The sequence below is a fragment of the Panthera onca genome, chromosome F1 (assembly GCF_046562875.1).
Source record: "Panthera onca isolate mPanOnc1 chromosome F1, mPanOnc1 haplotype 2, whole genome shotgun sequence".
In the NCBI taxonomy this organism is placed as follows: domain Eukaryota; kingdom Metazoa; phylum Chordata; class Mammalia; order Carnivora; family Felidae; genus Panthera; species Panthera onca.
The window spans coordinates 66,392,606-66,409,402 of record NC_138355.1 but is presented as its reverse complement, the minus strand read 5'-3'; the positions used below and the strand labels follow the sequence as shown (position 1 = coordinate 66,409,402).

Sequence of the window (16,797 nt, the reverse complement as noted above, 5' to 3'; positions counted from 1 at the left end):
CTTGCTTTGGAGAGACGGTTTAAAAACCATTCAAAGCAGATCTGGGAACCGGCGGTCCTAAAGTTGGCTGCGTTTCCATGGTGTCGGCGGCGGAGCCAAGGGGGCGGGTTCACGCAGGCGCCGAGGAAGGAGGTGGGTGGATTCCGAGTGTCGGTGCGCAGGCGCCGTGAGAGGCGGTGAAGCCGGTGGCCGGTGGCCGGGCGGGACCAACAAAGATGGCGGCGGCCCCTGCGGCGGGAGAGATCTGGGCAACAGCTGCAGCGAAAGCTGCAGCCCGGCCCTCGGGGGGGCTGCACGGGGGTAGTAGGGGGTGGCCCTGAGCTGGGGCTTGGCCCCGGCTGGCCTCCCCCGTCGCCTCACCGGGGGACAGGTACGGGCCGGGGCGCTATGGCGTGGGGGAGGGGGGGGCCGCGGGAAGACCGCTCCAGACCCGAAAGGACGCCCTCCACAAAGGCAGGGCGCGGGGGGCCCAGCAGGCCTGGGGGATCCGGGCTGGAGGGACAGCATCCGTGGACCGCAGGGACTACGCCGCCGGACCCCGTAGCCAATCAGCGGCCTCGGCCTTTCTGCCCTCGAGGGGGGCGGACCCGGCTGAAGCCCTGCCGTGGTGGGAGAGGTGCGGAGATGAGGGTCTCGTTCGACCTCCCTCCCCGCCACTGCCCCTGAGCCCCAAACACCTCGTTGCAGCTCAGACGTGGGGGAGGGAGTGATTCGCAAGGCACCCGTTTAGTCCGCTTCAGTGCAGCCCGGAGGGCAGGCAGGGGTTTGAGGGTGGGACGCTGTCTTTGGGGCTGTTTTCCTTACATCCACACCCTCGTTTGTCCAGAGGTTCCAAGTGACCCAGGGCACCTCCCGTTGACTAGCCGGGTATGGGGGCCCTCGTCATGAGCGTTTAGATCATAAAGACCGCCGAGATAGAGACTGTCCTGGGCTTTTCAGTCAAGCTGTGTTCTGCAGGAAGGGGACGGGGAATACAGAAAGAGCCAACGCGGGGGGGCTGCTGTCATTCATTCCCTTACTCAACGGATACCGAGTATTTACTTTGTGCCCAATACGATGCCAGGTGCTGGGGATACAGTGACTGACGTGACAGACGGGGTACCTGCCTGTGGAGTATGTAGAAGCTAGTGTGGTAACCTAGGTTCCCGCCTCCCTCCACATGCAAATACTGACCCTCTCTTCTCCTCCCAGGTCCAGCCTGTGGTGTCCACAATGCCCCAGGCCTCTGAGCACCGCCTGGGCCGGACCCGAGAGCCACCTGTTAATGTCCAGCCCCGAGTGGGATCCAAGCTACCATTTGCCCCACGGGCCCGAAGCAAGGAGCGCCGAAACCCAGCCCCCGGGCCGAACCCCATGTTAAGACCTCTGCCTCCCCGGCCGGGGCCCCCTGAGGAACGGCTCAAGAAACTGGAGCTGGGACGGGGTCGGACCTCAGGCCCTCGTCCCAGAGGACCCCTTCGGGCAGATCATGGAGTTCCCCTGCCTGGCTCACCACCCCCGACCACCGTGGCTCTGCCTCTCCCTTCCAGGACCAACCTAGCCCGTTCCAAGTCTGTGAGCAGTGGGGACTTGCGGCCTATGGGGATTGCCCTGGGAGGGCACCGTGGCGCTGGGGAGCTCGGGGCTGCTCTGAGCCGCCTGGCGCTCCGGCCTGAGCCACCGGCTTTGAGACGCAGCGCTTCTCTCCGCCGCCTCGGGGGCTTTCCCGGTCCCCCAACCTTGCTCAGTATACGGACGGAGCCCCCTACTTCCCATGGCTCCTTTCACGTCATATCGGCCCGGCCCTCTGAGTCTTTCTACTCCGATGACAAAATGGTGAGGACTTGTCCGGCACCCGTGGCCTTCCGTGCCCGTGCTCCTCTGTGCCTCCAGCTTTCTTGCCATCAGGTGGCTTTCCTTTCCCTCTTTTCCCCGAGTTCCTTTCCCAGTCCCTCAGTGCAGCAGCTGGGACTCTCCTCTCCCTCACTTAAGTACCCTCGAGCCTCGCAGACCTTTTTTTCGGGGTTGTCTGTGAGTCCCCAGCACGGTGTGCCGTTTCAGTCCCCAGAGAATTAACCCAACCAGTTGGAATTCTTCTCCGCGTCCCCGGTCCCCGGGCCCTTACTCTCCCTTGCTTCCCCTTCTCTCCTAGGATGCTGCCTGGGCCTAATTAATCTCTGGAGCTGAAGAGAGGCGGGCTCAGAGCATCTGAGTTAGGGTGGTTGTCCATTTCCCAAGCTAAGTGAGCTAGGTTGACTGCAGTTGTATCCATCAGGAGAGGGCTCAGGAAGGGGCCCCGGGGGGCGGGAGTGGGGCCTTGGGGGAAGCAAGGTGGGCATGGGGAGCGGCTGGGCAGCCATGCCCGTGCTTGGGGAGCTGCCCCAGGAGCTGCAGCGCCGGCCAGCTGGGCAGGCGAGTAAGTGGGGAGCAGGTGGGACAGCCCTGGCCGAGTCCGTGCTGCGCTCAGCTGCGATGGGCTTACATGCTCACGGCCAGTGAGGTAGGGGAGCCCCCAGTACCCGGTGGGGGAAAGAGGGTGGAGCTTGGGGGTGCAGTGCAGGGGTGGGGAAGCGGTGGGCAGCATGCTGTTGAAAGGTCGGAGTGCTGGGCGGGATAGATGGGAAACCGCTGACTCCACTCTGACCTTCCAGGCTCATCACACACTGCTCCTGGGCTCTGGTCACGTTGGCCTGCGAAACCTGGGGAACACGGTGAGAGCCAGCCTCCTGTCCTTCCTCCCTATCGGGAATGAGAAATGGTGCGGGCTGGGGGTGGCGGGGGGCCGACCTGGGGGAGGTGGGGAAGGAGCGCACTGAAGCCCTTCTAGGCGTCAGGTCAGTGGTCTGCAGCAATGATGGCCGTGTCTCTCGCGCCTCCCAGTGCTTCCTGAATGCAGTGCTACAGTGTTTGAGCAGCACTCGGCCTCTTCGGGACTTCTGTCTGCGGAGGGACTTCCGGCAAGAGGTGCCTGGAGGGGGTCGAGCGCAAGAGCTCACTGAAGGTAGGGCAACACCTCTTGCTCCCCCCTTTCCGGGTCCTCTCCCCGACCTCTGGGTCCGCCTGCCAGGCACGGTGGCCCTGACCGTTGCATCTGGCCATCTGTTTTTCCTGCTGCCTGCTTCCCTAGAGGTGGTTCTCCGCCCTCTGAGCCACCCCTGGCCCGCCTCTTCTAGTCACTAACCTCGGTCTCCCCACGCCTGCCCCGACAGCCTTTGCGGATGTGATCGGTGCCCTGTGGCATCCTGACTCCTGTGAAGCTGTGAATCCCACCCGATTCCGAGCTGTCTTCCAGAAATACGTTCCCTCCTTCTCTGGATACAGGTGGGAGAGCCGGAGGGGAGGAGGCTCCTCTCTGGGCCGAGCAGGGGCCCTGGCCGCGTTGTCCTGGGCCCTCGGATGTCCTTCATCCGAGAAGTGGGGACCGACGTGCGGGTGGGGGGTCGTGTCTGGGGACCAGGTGGGGGTCGGTGGCCCACACCCTGTTTCTGGCCGCAGCCAGCAGGATGCCCAAGAGTTCCTGAAGCTCCTCATGGAGCGGCTGCACCTCGAAATCAACCGACGAGGCCGCCGGGCTGCACCCATCTTGGCCAGTGGTGCGGCTGCCTCTCAGCCCCGCCGCGGGGGGGCTCTGCTAGAAGAACCAGAGCTGAGGTGAGGTCACTCTCCCTCCTTCACCTTCCCGTACACGCTTGGCAGCCTTCACCCCACACAGAACTGGGCTAGTCCGGATGGAGGATGTAGGGTCCAGGGAACCGCTTAGCCCGGAAGCTGGTTGGAGAAGCAGCGCAGAGGTCGGAGGAGGGAGGGAGGCCAAGGGTACGGCTGGAGGCAGAGGGCAGTGCTGGGATGGCCCGGGGTTGAGGCAGAGGGGATAATTTACAACCAGGGACCTAAAGAGTTTCAAGCCAGGTGAAGACAGCTGTTCTTTCCCTGTCCTTCCTTATTCCCTTCTTTTCCCTCACCTTGGATTTCCCCGGAAAGCCCTCTGAGCCTTCTGAAGCGTTACTCCTTTGACCTACTCCTTTGACGCTTCTTTGAAATGTAGAGAAGGAGCTGGGGGTGGGTGGGGTGCAGGGCTGCGTGAGTCGTTTCCGTGGTGTTGGGGGGCCGCCCCGGTGTCCCCGCCGTCTCATGGGTGCTCCTCGCTTCCCTTGACCTGTGGTAGTGACGATGACCGAGCCAACCTAATGTGGAAGCGTTACCTGGAGCGAGAAGACAGCAAGATTGTGGGTACGGAACCGGGCAAAGCCACGCGGGCAAATCAGCGTGGGGGAGGGGTGCAGGCTTGGGAGAAAGACTGATACCATGAAGGGGTGTGGCAGCGAGACTAGAGGGTGAAAATGCGGACGAGGGGGCGAGGGGGTTAGGAAAAGAAGGGTCAGGAAGAGGGGTGGGAAGAGAGGAGGGGCCAAGGGAGCACCTCTGGCATCCCGGAATGACTGTCTGTCCCGCCTCTTCGCTTCTGTCTAGACCTGTTTGTGGGCCAGTTGAAAAGTTGTCTCAAGTGCCAGGCCTGTGGGTATCGCTCCACGACCTTCGAGGTTTTTTGTGACCTGTCCCTGCCCATCCCCAAGGTGGGAGTCCGGAGGATTCCAGGGTTGGATGGGACATGGGTTCTGTGACCCGTCCCTCCCCACCCCCAGAGCGTGGGAGGGAGCCCTGTGGGAAGCACTGAAGCCTGGGTTGATGGAGACGAGTTGGAGAAGCACATCCAGAACATGCTGACCTTTCATTCCTGTTCCCCCCCCCCCCCAGAAAGGATTTGCCGGGGGCAAGGTATCTCTGCGGGATTGTTTCAACCTTTTCACCAAGGAAGAAGAGCTGGAGTCAGAGAATGCTCCAGTATGTGGGGTTCCACAAGGGATACAGTAAGGGTGGGAGGCCTGGGGAGGGGGCCCGTCTGAGTAAAAGGGGTCGCATGATGCTTTGATACGGGCGTAATATTTGTGTGTCTGGGTTTGTGTCGGGCTCTCAGATACGGCCTAGGAATCCTAGGGCGCAGGGGAGTGGCCCCGAGGAGAAGGGAGTAATGGGAAGCGTGGTAAATTTGTGAGTTAAGGTGTCAGAAAAGCCGGCTGAGGGGCGGAGCACGTTAACATGACGTTATCTGACATTCATTCAGGTGTGTGATCGATGTCGGCAGAAAACACGAAGTACCAAAAAGTTGACAGTACAAAGATTCCCCCGAATCCTCGTGCTCCGTATCCTGATCTTCAGATTCTTATTTGTCCCGTCCGGTTGGCCCCCCTCGTTTTCCATGTCTGCCCAGGCTGGACGTTTGGCAATTGAGTTTTCCTTAGGAAAAGCCTGCCACTCCGCCTTTTCCTGCCCTGCTCCCGGAGGGGAGGGGACAGCATTCAGTCCCCTTCAAATGCCCTCTGCGCCCCCCCTCCCCCCCCCCCCCCCCCCCCCCCCCGCACATGCTCCTTAACTAGGGCTTAGATCTTAATCGATTCTCTGCCTCCCGAGGCTCCATCAAGAAAAGTTCAGTAGGTGTAGACTTCCCGCTGCAGCGACTGAGCCTAGGGGACTTTGCCAGTGACAAAGCCGGTAAGTCTGGAAGGGAAGGTCCTGAAGAGCTCCTCTGAAGGGGAGGGAGAGCGGGCGGGAGCGGGCCCAGCTCTGGCCCTGGAATGTGGTCGACTCTCGCCCGACAGGAAGCCCCATCTATCAGCTGTATGCCCTTTGCAACCACTCGGGCAGCGTCCACTACGGCCACTACACGGCCCTGTGCCGGTGCCAGACTGGCTGGCACGTCTACAATGATTCTCGGTGAGACCCGCCCCCCCCATTCCTGCCCCATCCCCACCGCTGCTCCCCTGTCCCCCGTGTGAAGCCCCAGAAGGGCGGGGCGCTCTTCCTAGATGCCCCAGGTTGATCTTGCGGGGAGGAGGGAAGACCCGGGAGCCGTCACAAGCCCCGTCCCCTCTCATCCTCCTCCCAGTGTCTCCCCTGTCAGTGAAAACCAGGTGGCGTCCAGTGAGGGCTACGTGCTGTTCTACCAACTGATGCAGGAGCCACCCCGGTGCCTGTGACACCCCCTTTACGCCCTGGCACCTGTGACGCCCTTTCAACACCCTTAAGCCCCAGGCTCCCCATTTACCTCAGAGACGTCTATTTTTGTGTCTTTTTAATCGGGGAGGGGGGAGGCGGTGGTTGTAGCTCCCGTTATTTTTTTTATTAAGAAGTACCCTTCCACCTGGAGGCTCCCTCGTCTCCCAGCCCCATGTACAGAGCTGCCCAGGTCCCTGCCCGTGTACAGCCCCCAGACCCTCTACAACCTCACTTTTTGTGAATAAATTTATTAAGAAAAAGTGATGTCCTTCTCTGTATTTGCGCTTAGGGGGCAGATAAGAGAACCGGCGGAACGGGAGTCCCCCTGGGACCCAGTTCCCTCTCTGGACAGACGGGGGCGCTCTCGGGCGGAGGTGGGGGTGCCGGACCCGGACACGCGGGGGCCAACGTGGGGGCAAAGAGGGAAGGCACACCTGCGACTCGTGAAGCTACGGGGAAGCCAGTGCAAGCTCGGGGCGCCGTCTTCTGCCCGGAACGGGGCTGCCCCTCGAGGGCGAGGCACCCGAGGACCCCTGTTGACAAACACGGGGCGCGTTGCCGGGCGGCCCCGGCTCCCGTAGGCCCGGGCTGTTGCTAACATCAAGGAGCTGTTTACGGAGCCTCCTCCCCACGGAGCGGCCCGTGTCCCTGTCCGCTCTCCCTGCACCCAACGCTCGCCTCTCTCCCATCCCCCCCGCCTCTGGGCTGTCACCGTCGCCGGGCCTGGGACGCCTGAGCCGGGGCCCGCTGACCGGGCTCCAGTCCTCGCCGCCGCAGCCCCCGGGGAGGGCAGGGCCCGGCCGACCGCCCTCTCCAACTGGCACCTAAGCAGTTAACCGCCGCCCGGCGCCGCAGCCTCACGCAGGGCCGGCCTCCGCGGGGCGGGGCAGGGGCGGAGGGGGGGGGGGGGAAGCCACCTCCGGCTCTGTGCTCTCATTGGTGGGCGTGATCCGGGGCCTCCCAGGGCCCGCCAATCCGGAGGCGGGAGGGAGTGGACGCGGAGTCGGAGGGCCCGAAGGGGGCGGCCGGAGCGGCGGCGTCCGAGCCGCGGGCCTGGGGCCCCTCACGGCGCCACGAACCCTGCGCGGGCAGATAGCGCGGGCGGGGTCCTTATCCGCCTCCACGCCGGGCGCCGGCCGGGGAACCCGGAGACCTCTCCCTCCAGCTCCCTCGGCCCTCTCGCGGGTGGGTCCTGGGCCCTGGGCGGGGACCTCACCGGCCCCACCCCGTCCGCGGGCTCTGCGGGTTTCCCCTGGAGCAGTGGCCCGGACCGGGGGTGGAACGTGGAACCTGGGGGGCTTCCGCAGAGCAGGTGCAGCCCCGTCAGCCTGTCCGATCCCCCTCCCCCACCGCGCCCCCTACCCAGGCTACGCCCAGGCTTCCTAATGGGCCGGACCGTGGTCGTGCTGGGAGGAGGCATCAGCGGCTTGGCCGCCAGTTACCACCTGAGCCGGGCCCCCTGTCCCCCCAAGGTGAGTGCCCCGTCGTGCCAGAGGGAGGCTGCTTTAATACCCTCCTCCCGTTTCCAGCAAAAGGGAGTGCGCTGCCCTCTTCCCCTGCAGACCATTTACCCCGAGGCTATGTAGGCCGTGCCGCCCTCTTGTCCCCAGGTGGTCCTGGTGGAGGCCAGCGAGCGTCTGGGAGGCTGGATCCGCTCAGTCCGAGGGCCAGGTGGTGCTATCTTTGAACTTGGACCTCGAGGAATTCGGCCGGCGGGAGCCCTGGGGGCCCGGACCCTGCTCCTGGTGAGAAGGCTACGGAATGCCTAGGAGGGCTTGCGGAGGGCCCTTCACTAGAGGACAGGCTTGGGAGGGAGCATTGGTGGGCCAGTCCTTTCCTTAGTTTCTCCTCTTCCTGAGGATGTGTGGAGAGCAGGTTTCTGAGCTTGGCTTGGACTCAGAAGTGTTGCCTGTCCGGGGAGACCACCCAGCTGCCAAGAACAGGTTCCTGTATGTAGGTGGCGCCCTGCATGCGCTGCCCTCGGGCCTCAGGTAACGCCGTCACCTCCTTACTGCACCCCTGCCCGCCTGGCTTTCACCCCTTCCACCACTGCATCTCCCAGTCTGTCAGCCCTCCCGGCAAGAGGAGCCAGATGAATGGAAATGACTATGCCTTCCTCAGTGCAGGGGGCTCTTCCGCCCTTCACCGCCCTTCTCCAAACCTCTGTTTTGGGCTGGGCTGAGGGAGTTGACCGCGCCCAGGGGCAAAGACCCTGATGAGACTGTGCACAGTTTTGCCCAGCGCCGCCTTGGACCCGAGGTAACGTGGCCCCAGAGGCCCCGAAATCCCTCCCCTCCTAACCAGCTGCAGAGCCCTCCACTCATACCTGCCACCTAGGGGGGCTCTTCTGTAGGGCTTAGGGACGCCCCCTTCTCTTCACATCCAGTAGTCCTCAGAACAGTCGGGAGTGGATGCTCTCCGTTGCTTCCCATTCTTTTGCTACAGCGGGACTGCTTCCCAACCGAAACCCTACCCCACCCCTGTTCCCTACCTAGCAGGGCCAGCGGGAAGTAGGCTGTGCGGCTTCTTCCTTGGCCTCTCAATCCTGGTCTCACCCTTAAGGTGGCGTCTCTAGCCATGGACAGCCTCTGCCGAGGAGTGTTTGCAGGCAACAGCCGAGAGCTCAGCGTCAGGTCCTGCTTTCCCAGTCTCTTCCAAGCCGAGCAAACCCATCGTTCCGTTTTACTGGGGCTGCTGCTGGGAGCAGGTGAGTGGGGATTGGTTCAAGGGGTGAAGATATTAAGGACCGCCAGAGTAAGGGACTGGAGGCGAGGGTGCTGTTTTAATGATTCTTCCCTGCCTCCCCCTGTGCAGGGCAGAGCCCGCAGCCAGACTCCGCACTCATTAGCCAGGCCCGAGCCGAGCGCTGGAGCCAGTGGTCCCTCCGAGGAGGGCTGGAAACGTTGCCCCAAGCCCTTAACACCCACCTGACTAGTAGAGGAGTCCGTATTCTCAGAGGCCAGCCCGTCTGTGGGCTCAGCCTCCAGGCAGACAGGCGCTGGAAGGTAGGAGAGGCCCCTGGTGTGGAATGTGTGTCTAATTAGAGTTTCCATCTTTGCCTCTATGTTTTAACCAGGCCGGGGTGGGCCAGACTAGTTATTCATGGTTTTCCTAGATGCTGTTTAAGTACGGGCTACCCCGGGGTCTTAGACTTTATTTGTAGACCTTCCTCCGAGATCTGCCTGATCCAACTCTAGACAGAAGTAGTGCTTGTAAGTGGCTTAGGTAGGGGAAGGGCCAGCCCAGCTCCATTACGAATCTCAGAGAGGCCACGCTGGCTTGTCTGGTCTGCTTCCTGGAGTAACTGGGAGGGGGGGGGGGGGGAGGGGGCGGGGGTTCTGTGCTGATCGCACAGTCTCTTCATCCTGGCTCAGCACTCAGTCTCTCCTGCCCGTTTGGTGCCTAGGAAAGTGGGGCAACGCTCCCATTCTGTCTGTCCCTCAAATGTTTTCGTCCCGTCAGGTGTCTCTAGGGGACAGCAGTCTGGATGCTGACCATGTTATCAGTGCTGTTCCGGCTTCAGGTAACGAGGTAGCCACCGTCCCCTTCCCCGGCGGGAGTGAGGCAAAGTTCAGCTTCCGGGACCCACGGGACCATCCTGCGCCCCTGAACCGGCCATCCCTGTGGGGGGTCCAACCCCGGGGAGGGCGGGCGAGACTGGTGGGCAGGCCTCCTGACGCGGGCCCCCGCCTGCTCTCCCCCCCAGTGCTTGGCAAGCTGCTCCCTGCGGAGGCTGCGCCTCTGGCCCGGGCCCTGAGCGCCATCACTGCGGTGTCTGTGGCTGTGGTGAACCTGCAGTACCGAGGAGCCCGTCTGCCCGTGCAGGTAGCCGTGACACAGAGGAACGAGAGGCGTGGGCTCAACCGGAACCTCTCCTTCCTGACCCGGTCTTCTCCTCGCCCCAGGGATTCGGACATTTGGTGCCATCCTCAGAAGACCCGGGCGTCCTGGGAATCGTGTATGACTCAGTTGCTTTCCCTGAGCAGGACGGAAGCCCCCCTGGCCTCCGAGTGACCGTGAGAAGCGACAGCTTTGCTTAGCGGGGGTTTCCAGAGGGCTCCTCCGTGCCCAGCGCAGGTCAGGCCAGGCTGCTCAGTGCCATATCCTCTCCCTAGGTGATGCTGGGAGGGTCCTGGTTACAGACGCTGGAAGCCAGGGGCGCCGTCTTATCTCAGGAGCTGCTCCAACAACAGGCCCAGGAAGCAGCTGCCACCCAGTTAGGACTGAAAGAGCCACCCAGCCACTGCTTGGTCCATCTACACAAGGTGAGTTGAGCAAACGCTCCTCGACTCCCACCGAAGGCAGGAAGCGGTGCATTTGTCACCGTCTACCTGGGCCTGGACATCAGCAGCAAAAATTTCCCCGTATCCCCTCTTCTCTCCCCAGAACTGCATCCCCCAGTATACACTAGGCCACTGGCAAAAACTGGGTGAGTTGGGAGAGCGAGTGTGCTGAGGAGGGCAAGGAGACCAGACCCCCAGCTCTAACCGTCCTTTCATCCTTTCTTTCCAGAGGCAGCTACGCACTTCTTGGCTTCTCAGAGGCTGCCCTTGACTCTGGCCGGAGCCTCCTACGAGGGGGTTGCCGTCAACGACTGTATAGAGAGCGGACGCCAGGCAGCAGCCCGGGTCCTGGGCTCGGAACCGAACAGCTGATCCCCAACTCCCACCTCCTCCTGGCCCCGCTGGTGGCAGTTCTTGACCCACGAAAATAAAAGTTGCTGGAGCTTGGCCGGATCTGGTTGTTCTGTCACCTACAGGCACGAGGCGGCAGGGGGGGAGGTCGCAAAGATAGGCACGAGGTGCCTGGGATGCAGCAAGCAGGAGCAGAGGCAAGACAAAGTCCTTTATTAGAAAATATATCAAAATCCCAGCCCCCTGCGCCAGGTCCAGAAGAGGAAGCTACTCCAGCACTGGCAGAAAAGTACCCAGGGAGGGGTTTCCTTCACCAAACGTTACTTCCTCGGAACCATAAATAGAATAAATATTCACAGAGGTCCCAGGAAAAGCCGGATCACTCTTCTCTCCTGGAAGAGGAAGGGACTTGGGGTCCAGCCCTGCTCTTACCCCTGGGGCCGGGGACTCTCAGGAGTCATCACATAAAATCATGACATCAAGGATTCACAGTCATAAGCCCTGGCAGGTGACCCTAGAAAGAGGGACCCCCAGGTCTAAAGGAGCCCAGCTCCAGTCCAGCAGTGAGGAGAGGCCCTTGCCTCCAGCCCAGCACTGGAGTTCAGTTCCCCCACGTCCCCTCTGAGAGCAGTGAGGAGCCGAGGGCGGGGAGAACACGACCCCTCGGATTCGGTTTCATGATTGAGGTGGGCAGGAAGGAGTGGTCAGTGTGAGCCCTGGGGGGCTGTGTGGTTGGCAGTAGGCAGAGGGCCAGGCCTGGCTGGGGGCCGGCGCTGCAGCATCTCTTGGCGGAAGGCCTGGGAGGAACCAGGTGGGTAACGGGGCCCAGAGGGAGTCCGGGGACCCCGAGGGTCAGTTCCAATGTCTGCTGTGATGTTGGTATAGAGAGGGCCCAGCTCTCGAGCCAGCAGTCGGTATGTCAGTGAGTTCATCCCATCTTGTGTCCAAGAATTCTGGGTACGGACCAGGAGGTCAAATCTGAGGGTCAGAGGTTGGAGAACTAAGGCCCAGAGAGAAACAGCCGGGGACTTAGGGACCTCTAGGCGTTTCCTGGCTGGGATGCAGAACCCTGAGGGCCCAGTCACCATTCGCGGGCAGTCCTCCCTACCTGTGGGGGTTTTCCTCATTTCCCTTGTCTCCTCGGTGCTTCACCATCTTATAGTGCCCCACGGATGTCGGGGGCCGCGAGATCTTCATTCCAGCCAGACGTACCCTATGGGAAAAGTGAGGGCACCGTGGAGGATCCGGAGTGGAGGAAAGCTCCTGACAGGCCAACAGGAGCTACGTCCGGCCAGCAAGGAAGCGATTACGTGTTTCTGTACACAGAGAGCCACTCTCACCGGTTAGGCAAAAAAGTGCCACGTACTGGAAGGAGAGAGAAAGTCAAAGAGAAAGAAGGAAGTGGCACGAGAGAACGCAGAAGCTGGATGTATCCAAAGCCTGGGGCTGGTGCCAGCGCATCCAAACCCTGGGGCCTCGTTAAACAACGGGCAGAGGTGGGTTCGCACGTCCCACCTTTGCTCTCTGAGTGGCTAACGGGAAGCGCCCTGGCAGTCCAGGAAGGGCAGGGAGAGGAGCCATCTGATCAAAAGGACAGGGCAAGACCGAGAGTCGCGGACCCAAGCTCAGCAACTCTCATCTAGAATGGCGGCCGAGCTGCCTCAACTCCCTCACCCCGACCCCTCCACCTGTCCCCGTCATTAGGAAAAGAACGGAACCAAATAATCAGGACCTGGAAAGAAACAAACCCCATCTGGGACACACAGAAGCAAGACCTGAAGATGGCCTGGGAAGGTACTGGAAGCACACGTACGTTTAGAAACTGCTGGGTCCTTCACACACATACAGAGGACAAGAATTCAGAGAGCTGGTCCCGGAGGGGCCAAGGGGGGAGGGGACGCAATGGGTCTAGCACAGCAAGCCCAAATCCTCACGCCACAGATGGGAAACTGGGTCAGCTGAGGCTGAAGGTCAAAACGTTTCACAGGTTAAAAATGAGCTGGCACCGTGCCAGCGACACGGACTCCAACCAACAAAGTGGTTCTGGGCGGTATGGAGCAGAGCCCCTCCTCCCCTGCCCCACCGGAAGTGGTCTGGATGCAAGCCTGGCGGCAGGCAGGACTGCAGTATCGCTAGGCCCTCTTCCGACTCTGGAAGGAATCCCGTGATACTGTAGCCTCTTGATCTCATCGTCTCTCCCAGAAACATAAGTCATCAGGATCTAGGAGACCGGGGGACGACAGAATGGAGACCGGCACGCAAAGCCTGACCCGGATGGACTGAAAAAGCTAAGGGAGAAGAATGGGCCCGGTGTGGGTGGTCTCCGAGGACAGGCCCCCAGGCGGGGGTGAGGGGAGGGAGCGGGGGCAGGAAGTCTGACCTGGTAGCAATGTCGTCATCCTCACCGCCCCAGCCCCAGTATTCATTGGGGAAGCCATTCATCTTCAGGTACTGGTCAGGAGTGAGCGCTGAGACTCCTCCAAAGTACTGGGGGTACGGGAGGCTAGGGAGAGAAAGGTGCCTGGATTCCACAAGTCTTTTGGGGAGACATCCCCACCCACATCCCCTTGGCCCTCCTCCCAGTGGACGGTGGGGTTCCCTACTTCCCCGCGCCCTCTCGTGCCCTCTATACCTGTATCCGAACTTGTTCATGGCGACAGCGACGTGCCGGGGTCCCCGGGGGTCACACACATACAGATTGTGGTCGTTCTCGGGCAGCAGGTCCACGTCGTGCAGGAACAGGCAGTCCCATTCCTCGTCACGCAGGGCCTCCCGCACCCCAACGTTCAGCAGCTTGGCCCTGTTAAAGGTCCCATTGCCGGCCTGGAAGGTAATGGGGGAGAACCAGACCGTGTCTGTAGGCAGCATGGAGAAGAGGGGCCCAAGTACAAAAATGAAAGGAGGGAGATCAAAGGCGGGTGAAGGGAGGGTGGCGAGCCGAATGGAGAGAAAGACAAACTTTCGTTTTTCGTTCAGCAAATACTCGTGGAGCATCAGCGTGTGTCTGATACTTACATGCCGCTGTCTAGCATTTTCATCCTGACAACCAATAGCCACGGAAAACAGGTGTCTATTAGTTTTCACTCTTTGCCTCATTTCAGGGGGTTAAGAAACGTGTTCAAGGTCACGTGTGGGACAAATGGCAGAACTAACTTTAGTCCAGGTCTGGCCGGTCCTAAACTTGCACCATTGCAAGTTCAACAAAGGAAGAAATCACGGAAGACCGTGGGAACAACACCCTGCACAGAAGCGGAGGAGTTACGGGGCGAGCCAGCTGGCCGAGCAGTGCTGCGTGTTTCCCCATCTTCGACGGTCCGACCCCCTCAGCACTGTTCCGGGGACCTACTACGTGGGAATTGGGGGGGGGGGGCGGGCAGGGACCTGAGGCTCCGTCACAGAGAGAGCGGGGCTGGGCCGGGGTACCTGGTGGATGACGTAGATGCCGTAGGCAAGCTGCTGGCGCTGCAGGAAGGGGTGCAGGTGGTAGAGCAGCAGGCGCAGGTGATGCTCCCGGGCACGGTGGGGCACAATGATGGCGGTTCGGGAGCGCGGCTCACACCCCGCGGGGCGGTACCGACCCCCCGGTTCCACCCGGGGATTCCTCTCCACAATCTCCGCCAGTGACGGCACCGGGCTAAAGGACACGGACACAGGACCCACTGTAGGGAGAGAACGGCCAGGTCAGGGATTCGAGGGGCAATAAGAAAAGGACCCCCAGGCCTGGGAACGCCTCTGGCCCTGGCAGTCTGCTGCCGGGGCTCAGCTTTCCCAAGGGCTCGTTAGAAACCTCACAAGCCGTCACTGGGACAGCTTTACAAAGTCTGGAAGGTGCAGGCTCTTCACCCGGCCTGCCTCTTTTCACGCTCCCTCTCTCCTGCCTCGCTGGGCCGGAGGCTACCGTTAGAAGATGGGAGAACACAGGACTTGCAACTAACTAAACCAGAGCTCATCTACAAAGGAAGCAATTCCCAGCTCAAGGCAGGGAGAGCACGAGAATGGCCAGGCGATGGAAAGCTGTGGCTCAACCCAGGAGCCCAATCTAATTCCAAATTCAGAATGGGCTCCACGTCAACCTCAGCCCACCTTTCGGGTACTTTAACATCCTCCAAGGCCCACTCCTGCCGCCCCAGCCCTGTCCCCACACCTTGGCCTTCCCTTTACTTCCTCGTCCTTTCTGCACTCACCTAAGAGAGGAGATCGTTCTGGACAGTAGGGCAGACCTTGAGGAGCTGGAGGACCCCCTGGGGCAACAGGGGCCCCAGGTAGGTGACTGAGGTTACTGTAGACATCATGGGGATGAGAATAGTCAAATGTCGGCCCCTGCTCTCGGCCAAATAGGGCACTGAGGCTTCGGAAGCCCCCCAGGGACAGGTACATCATGACAGCCAGCTGGGAGCCCACAAGCAGGGCCAGTGTGCAGGGCCGCTCCAGCAGCCTCCGCAACATCCTGGGGTGAGGTCTGAGGAGGGAGAGAGGAGAGTTCTGGGGGGCAGGCAGGCAACGAGCAAGCCAGCAGAGAGATCCTCAGTTAAGAATTGAAGGCGGCAACGCGAGTTAAGAGGAAGAAGAGACAAAGAACAAAGTCGCAGAAGGGAGCACACAGGTGAACGGTCAGGCACGAAAAAGAAACAGAATGTAACCGCCAGCAGCCCTACCACCTGCCATTTCCAGCCCAAGTTTCACTCTCCTCCACCTCCTCCCCAAACCACTCAGCCAACTACTCTCGGTCCCCACCCCCAAGAATGCTTACATCATTCAGGTCCCATGTCCCTTTCACAGGAGTCCCTGGAGAACCTCCCTTCCAATTTTAGAGGGGGAAAGACTCACCTAGGTTCAAGCTGTCTTCTTCGGGGTCATGGGAGCTTCGGGGGGTCCCGGCGGGGCAGAGATGTGAGGCATTATCTAAAATTGGAAATGTCACAGAGGACAGAGAAGGGCTCCATCCAACACTCCAACAGCGATCCTGGGGCCAGCTGTAACACAAGTGGTCAAGGATAACTACCCACCCAGAGGGGCAGAGCTCAACATCAGGGTGAAACTGGGAAGTGAGGGAAAGCGGTTGGAAAGACAAGGGGAGGAGCCAGAGATCGTAGGTCCCTGGCTTCTGCCCCGGCTGCCCTAGAGTGTCGGTTCACGCTTGCTTAACCATACCCCACCCCAACAGGACCAACCTGTTTGGGGAGTAGGGACAAGGCAGCTAATGGAACCATTATTTTCGCCAAGGGGTGAGGCAGTCACGACAGGATTGTGGAGTGGCCTCAGGAGGACCAAGGGCGGAGTAGGAAACAGGCTCCTTTCCGTTCTTCACGTGCCTGGGAGCTAGCTCCGCAGGTGCAGGCAGCGTGACCACCTGGGAGCTGCAAGCAAACAGCCCCGGAGCGCGGCGGGCAGGAGGGTGGGGGTGGCCTCCTCTACCTTTTCTACCCCATCCCCGTCCTAGCGGGGGTGGGGAGGAGGGTTACGGCTAAAAGTGAGGCAGGGAGAAGGAGGGCTGGGCAGAACCTGTCGGGGATACCTGGCCTGGCTCACCGAAGGGGCGTGGCCAGCGCGCTGCAGAGGGTCACAGACGGGTTCTTTCCGCGCACCCCCATCCCACCCCAACCTCCTCTTGCATTTGCAACGTGAGCCCACCGGCCTCTGTCCGAACGTCCACCTGGGACGCCCCCCCCCCACCCCCGCTCAAGCTGGTCTCCAGCCTTTGCCCAAAACTTCTCAACGCGCCAGTCGCCCGAACCTTTCTCCCGGGCCTCTCACCCCATCACCCCCAGCCCACATACCTGCTCTCCAGCTTCCCGTCTTCACCGCCACCCCGACTGCCTGGCGGGCATCGCCGCCGCCATCTTGGAAGCGGGCGCCGCGGGGCGGGGCTTGGCGTCACGGGGCGGGGTCTGGCGTCACGGGGCGGGGCCTGGCGGGCGGGGCGCCCGAGACAGAGGGGGACAGAGGCCGACAGAGGCCCGAGCGCAGGGTGGCGGGGCTGGGGCGCTCCGAGAGCCGGCGGGGGGGCTCTCCTTCCTGGACGCGCTCCGGCCCGGATGCCATTTCCCACCCCTCAGACTGGGAAGACATCAGCTCCAACCAGGGCTCTCTTGCCGGGCCGAGCCTGACCCAGAGGCCAGTGCGACAGTTT

The 16,797-nt window shown here is 61.5% G+C and overlaps 3 protein-coding genes across 12 annotated transcripts; 2 read left to right on the top strand and 1 right to left on the bottom strand.

The window, feature by feature from the left end:
- The first annotated feature begins 160 nt into the window (after positions 1 to 160).
- USP21 (ubiquitin specific peptidase 21) lies at positions 161 to 6,297 on the top strand. 3 transcript variants are annotated; one of them, XM_060644504.3, is made up of 13 exons: positions 161 to 370; positions 1,192 to 1,887; positions 2,631 to 2,690; positions 2,860 to 2,980; positions 3,189 to 3,300; positions 3,475 to 3,630; positions 4,145 to 4,209; positions 4,450 to 4,553; positions 4,735 to 4,821; positions 5,102 to 5,180; positions 5,422 to 5,529; positions 5,637 to 5,751; positions 5,924 to 6,297. In XM_060644504.3, the coding sequence occupies exons 2-13, from the start codon at positions 1,213 to 1,215 to the stop codon at positions 6,012 to 6,014; spliced, it is 1,773 nt and encodes a 590-aa protein (XP_060500487.1). In that variant the 5' UTR covers positions 161 to 370; positions 1,192 to 1,212; the 3' UTR covers positions 6,015 to 6,297. The 3 variants fall into 3 exon arrangements, with proteins under 3 accessions (XP_060500487.1, XP_060500489.1, XP_060500488.1); XM_060644506.3 differs by having other exon boundaries at positions 162 to 370; positions 1,192 to 1,554; XM_060644505.3 differs by having other exon boundaries at positions 162 to 370; positions 1,192 to 1,815.
- A 726-nt stretch (positions 6,298 to 7,023) lies between these two features.
- PPOX (protoporphyrinogen oxidase) lies at positions 7,024 to 10,763 on the top strand. Of its 4 annotated transcripts, none has more exons than XM_078441151.2 (13): positions 7,024 to 7,218; positions 7,400 to 7,505; positions 7,644 to 7,778; positions 7,876 to 8,024; positions 8,160 to 8,292; positions 8,596 to 8,740; positions 8,848 to 9,038; positions 9,496 to 9,556; positions 9,740 to 9,858; positions 9,939 to 10,049; positions 10,149 to 10,298; positions 10,420 to 10,462; positions 10,546 to 10,763. In XM_078441151.2, exons 2-13 carry the CDS (start codon positions 7,419 to 7,421, stop codon positions 10,686 to 10,688), a joined length of 1,467 nt encoding a protein of 488 aa, XP_078297277.1. In that variant the 5' UTR covers positions 7,024 to 7,218; positions 7,400 to 7,418; the 3' UTR covers positions 10,689 to 10,763. The 4 variants fall into 4 exon arrangements, with proteins under 4 accessions (XP_078297277.1, XP_078297278.1, XP_078297279.1 ...); XM_078441152.2 differs by having other exon boundaries at positions 7,025 to 7,218; positions 7,909 to 8,024; XM_078441153.2 differs by lacking the exon at positions 7,400 to 7,505 and having other exon boundaries at positions 7,026 to 7,218; positions 7,893 to 8,024.
- Positions 10,764 to 10,859: 96 nt separating this feature from the next.
- Positions 10,860 to 16,575, bottom strand: B4GALT3 (beta-1,4-galactosyltransferase 3). Of its 5 annotated transcripts, none has more exons than XM_060644502.3 (9): positions 16,445 to 16,536; positions 15,839 to 16,024; positions 15,495 to 15,640; positions 14,852 to 15,126; positions 14,091 to 14,326; positions 13,300 to 13,490; positions 13,048 to 13,170; positions 11,776 to 11,880; positions 10,860 to 11,645 (listed from the first exon to the last, which is right to left on the bottom strand). In XM_060644502.3, the coding sequence occupies exons 4-9, from the start codon at positions 15,111 to 15,113 to the stop codon at positions 11,372 to 11,374; spliced, it is 1,191 nt and encodes a 396-aa protein (XP_060500485.1). In that variant the 5' UTR covers positions 15,114 to 15,126; positions 15,495 to 15,640; positions 15,839 to 16,024; positions 16,445 to 16,536; the 3' UTR covers positions 10,860 to 11,371. The 5 variants fall into 5 exon arrangements, with proteins under 5 accessions (XP_060500485.1, XP_078297283.1, XP_078297281.1 ...); XM_078441157.2 differs by having other exon boundaries at positions 15,495 to 15,569; XM_078441155.2 differs by lacking the exon at positions 15,839 to 16,024 and having other exon boundaries at positions 16,445 to 16,575.
- Positions 16,576 to 16,797: the final 222 nt, after the last annotated feature.

Excerpts from the sequence above, each read along its gene's own strand:
- USP21 (XM_060644504.3), top strand. The coding sequence starts at position 1,213 with ATGCCCCAGGCCTCTGAGCACCGCCTGGGCCGGACCCGAGAGCCACCT. Across the intron at positions 3,301-3,474 it reads CCCTCCTTCTCTGGATACAG|CCAGCAGGATGCCCAAGAGT; the intron begins GTGGGAGAGCCG and ends TTCTGGCCGCAG. Across the intron at positions 4,210-4,449 it reads AGAAGACAGCAAGATTGTGG|ACCTGTTTGTGGGCCAGTTG; the intron begins GTACGGAACCGG and ends GCTTCTGTCTAG.
- PPOX (XM_078441151.2), top strand. The coding sequence starts at position 7,419 with ATGGGCCGGACCGTGGTCGTGCTGGGAGGAGGCATCAGCGGCTTGGCC. Across the intron at positions 9,039-9,495 it reads AGGCAGACAGGCGCTGGAAG|GTGTCTCTAGGGGACAGCAG; the intron begins GTAGGAGAGGCC and ends TCGTCCCGTCAG. Across the intron at positions 10,299-10,419 it reads GCTTGGTCCATCTACACAAG|AACTGCATCCCCCAGTATAC; the intron begins GTGAGTTGAGCA and ends TTCTCTCCCCAG.
- B4GALT3 (XM_078441155.2), bottom strand. The coding sequence starts at position 15,113 with ATGTTGCGGAGGCTGCTGGAGCGGCCCTGCACACTGGCCCTGCTTGTG. Across the intron at positions 14,327-14,851 it reads AGAACGATCTCCTCTCTTAG|TGGGTCCTGTGTCCGTGTCC; the intron begins GTGAGTGCAGAA and ends CTCTCCCTACAG. Across the intron at positions 13,491-14,090 it reads GCATCTACGTCATCCACCAG|GCCGGCAATGGGACCTTTAA; the intron begins GTACCCCGGCCC and ends ATTACCTTCCAG.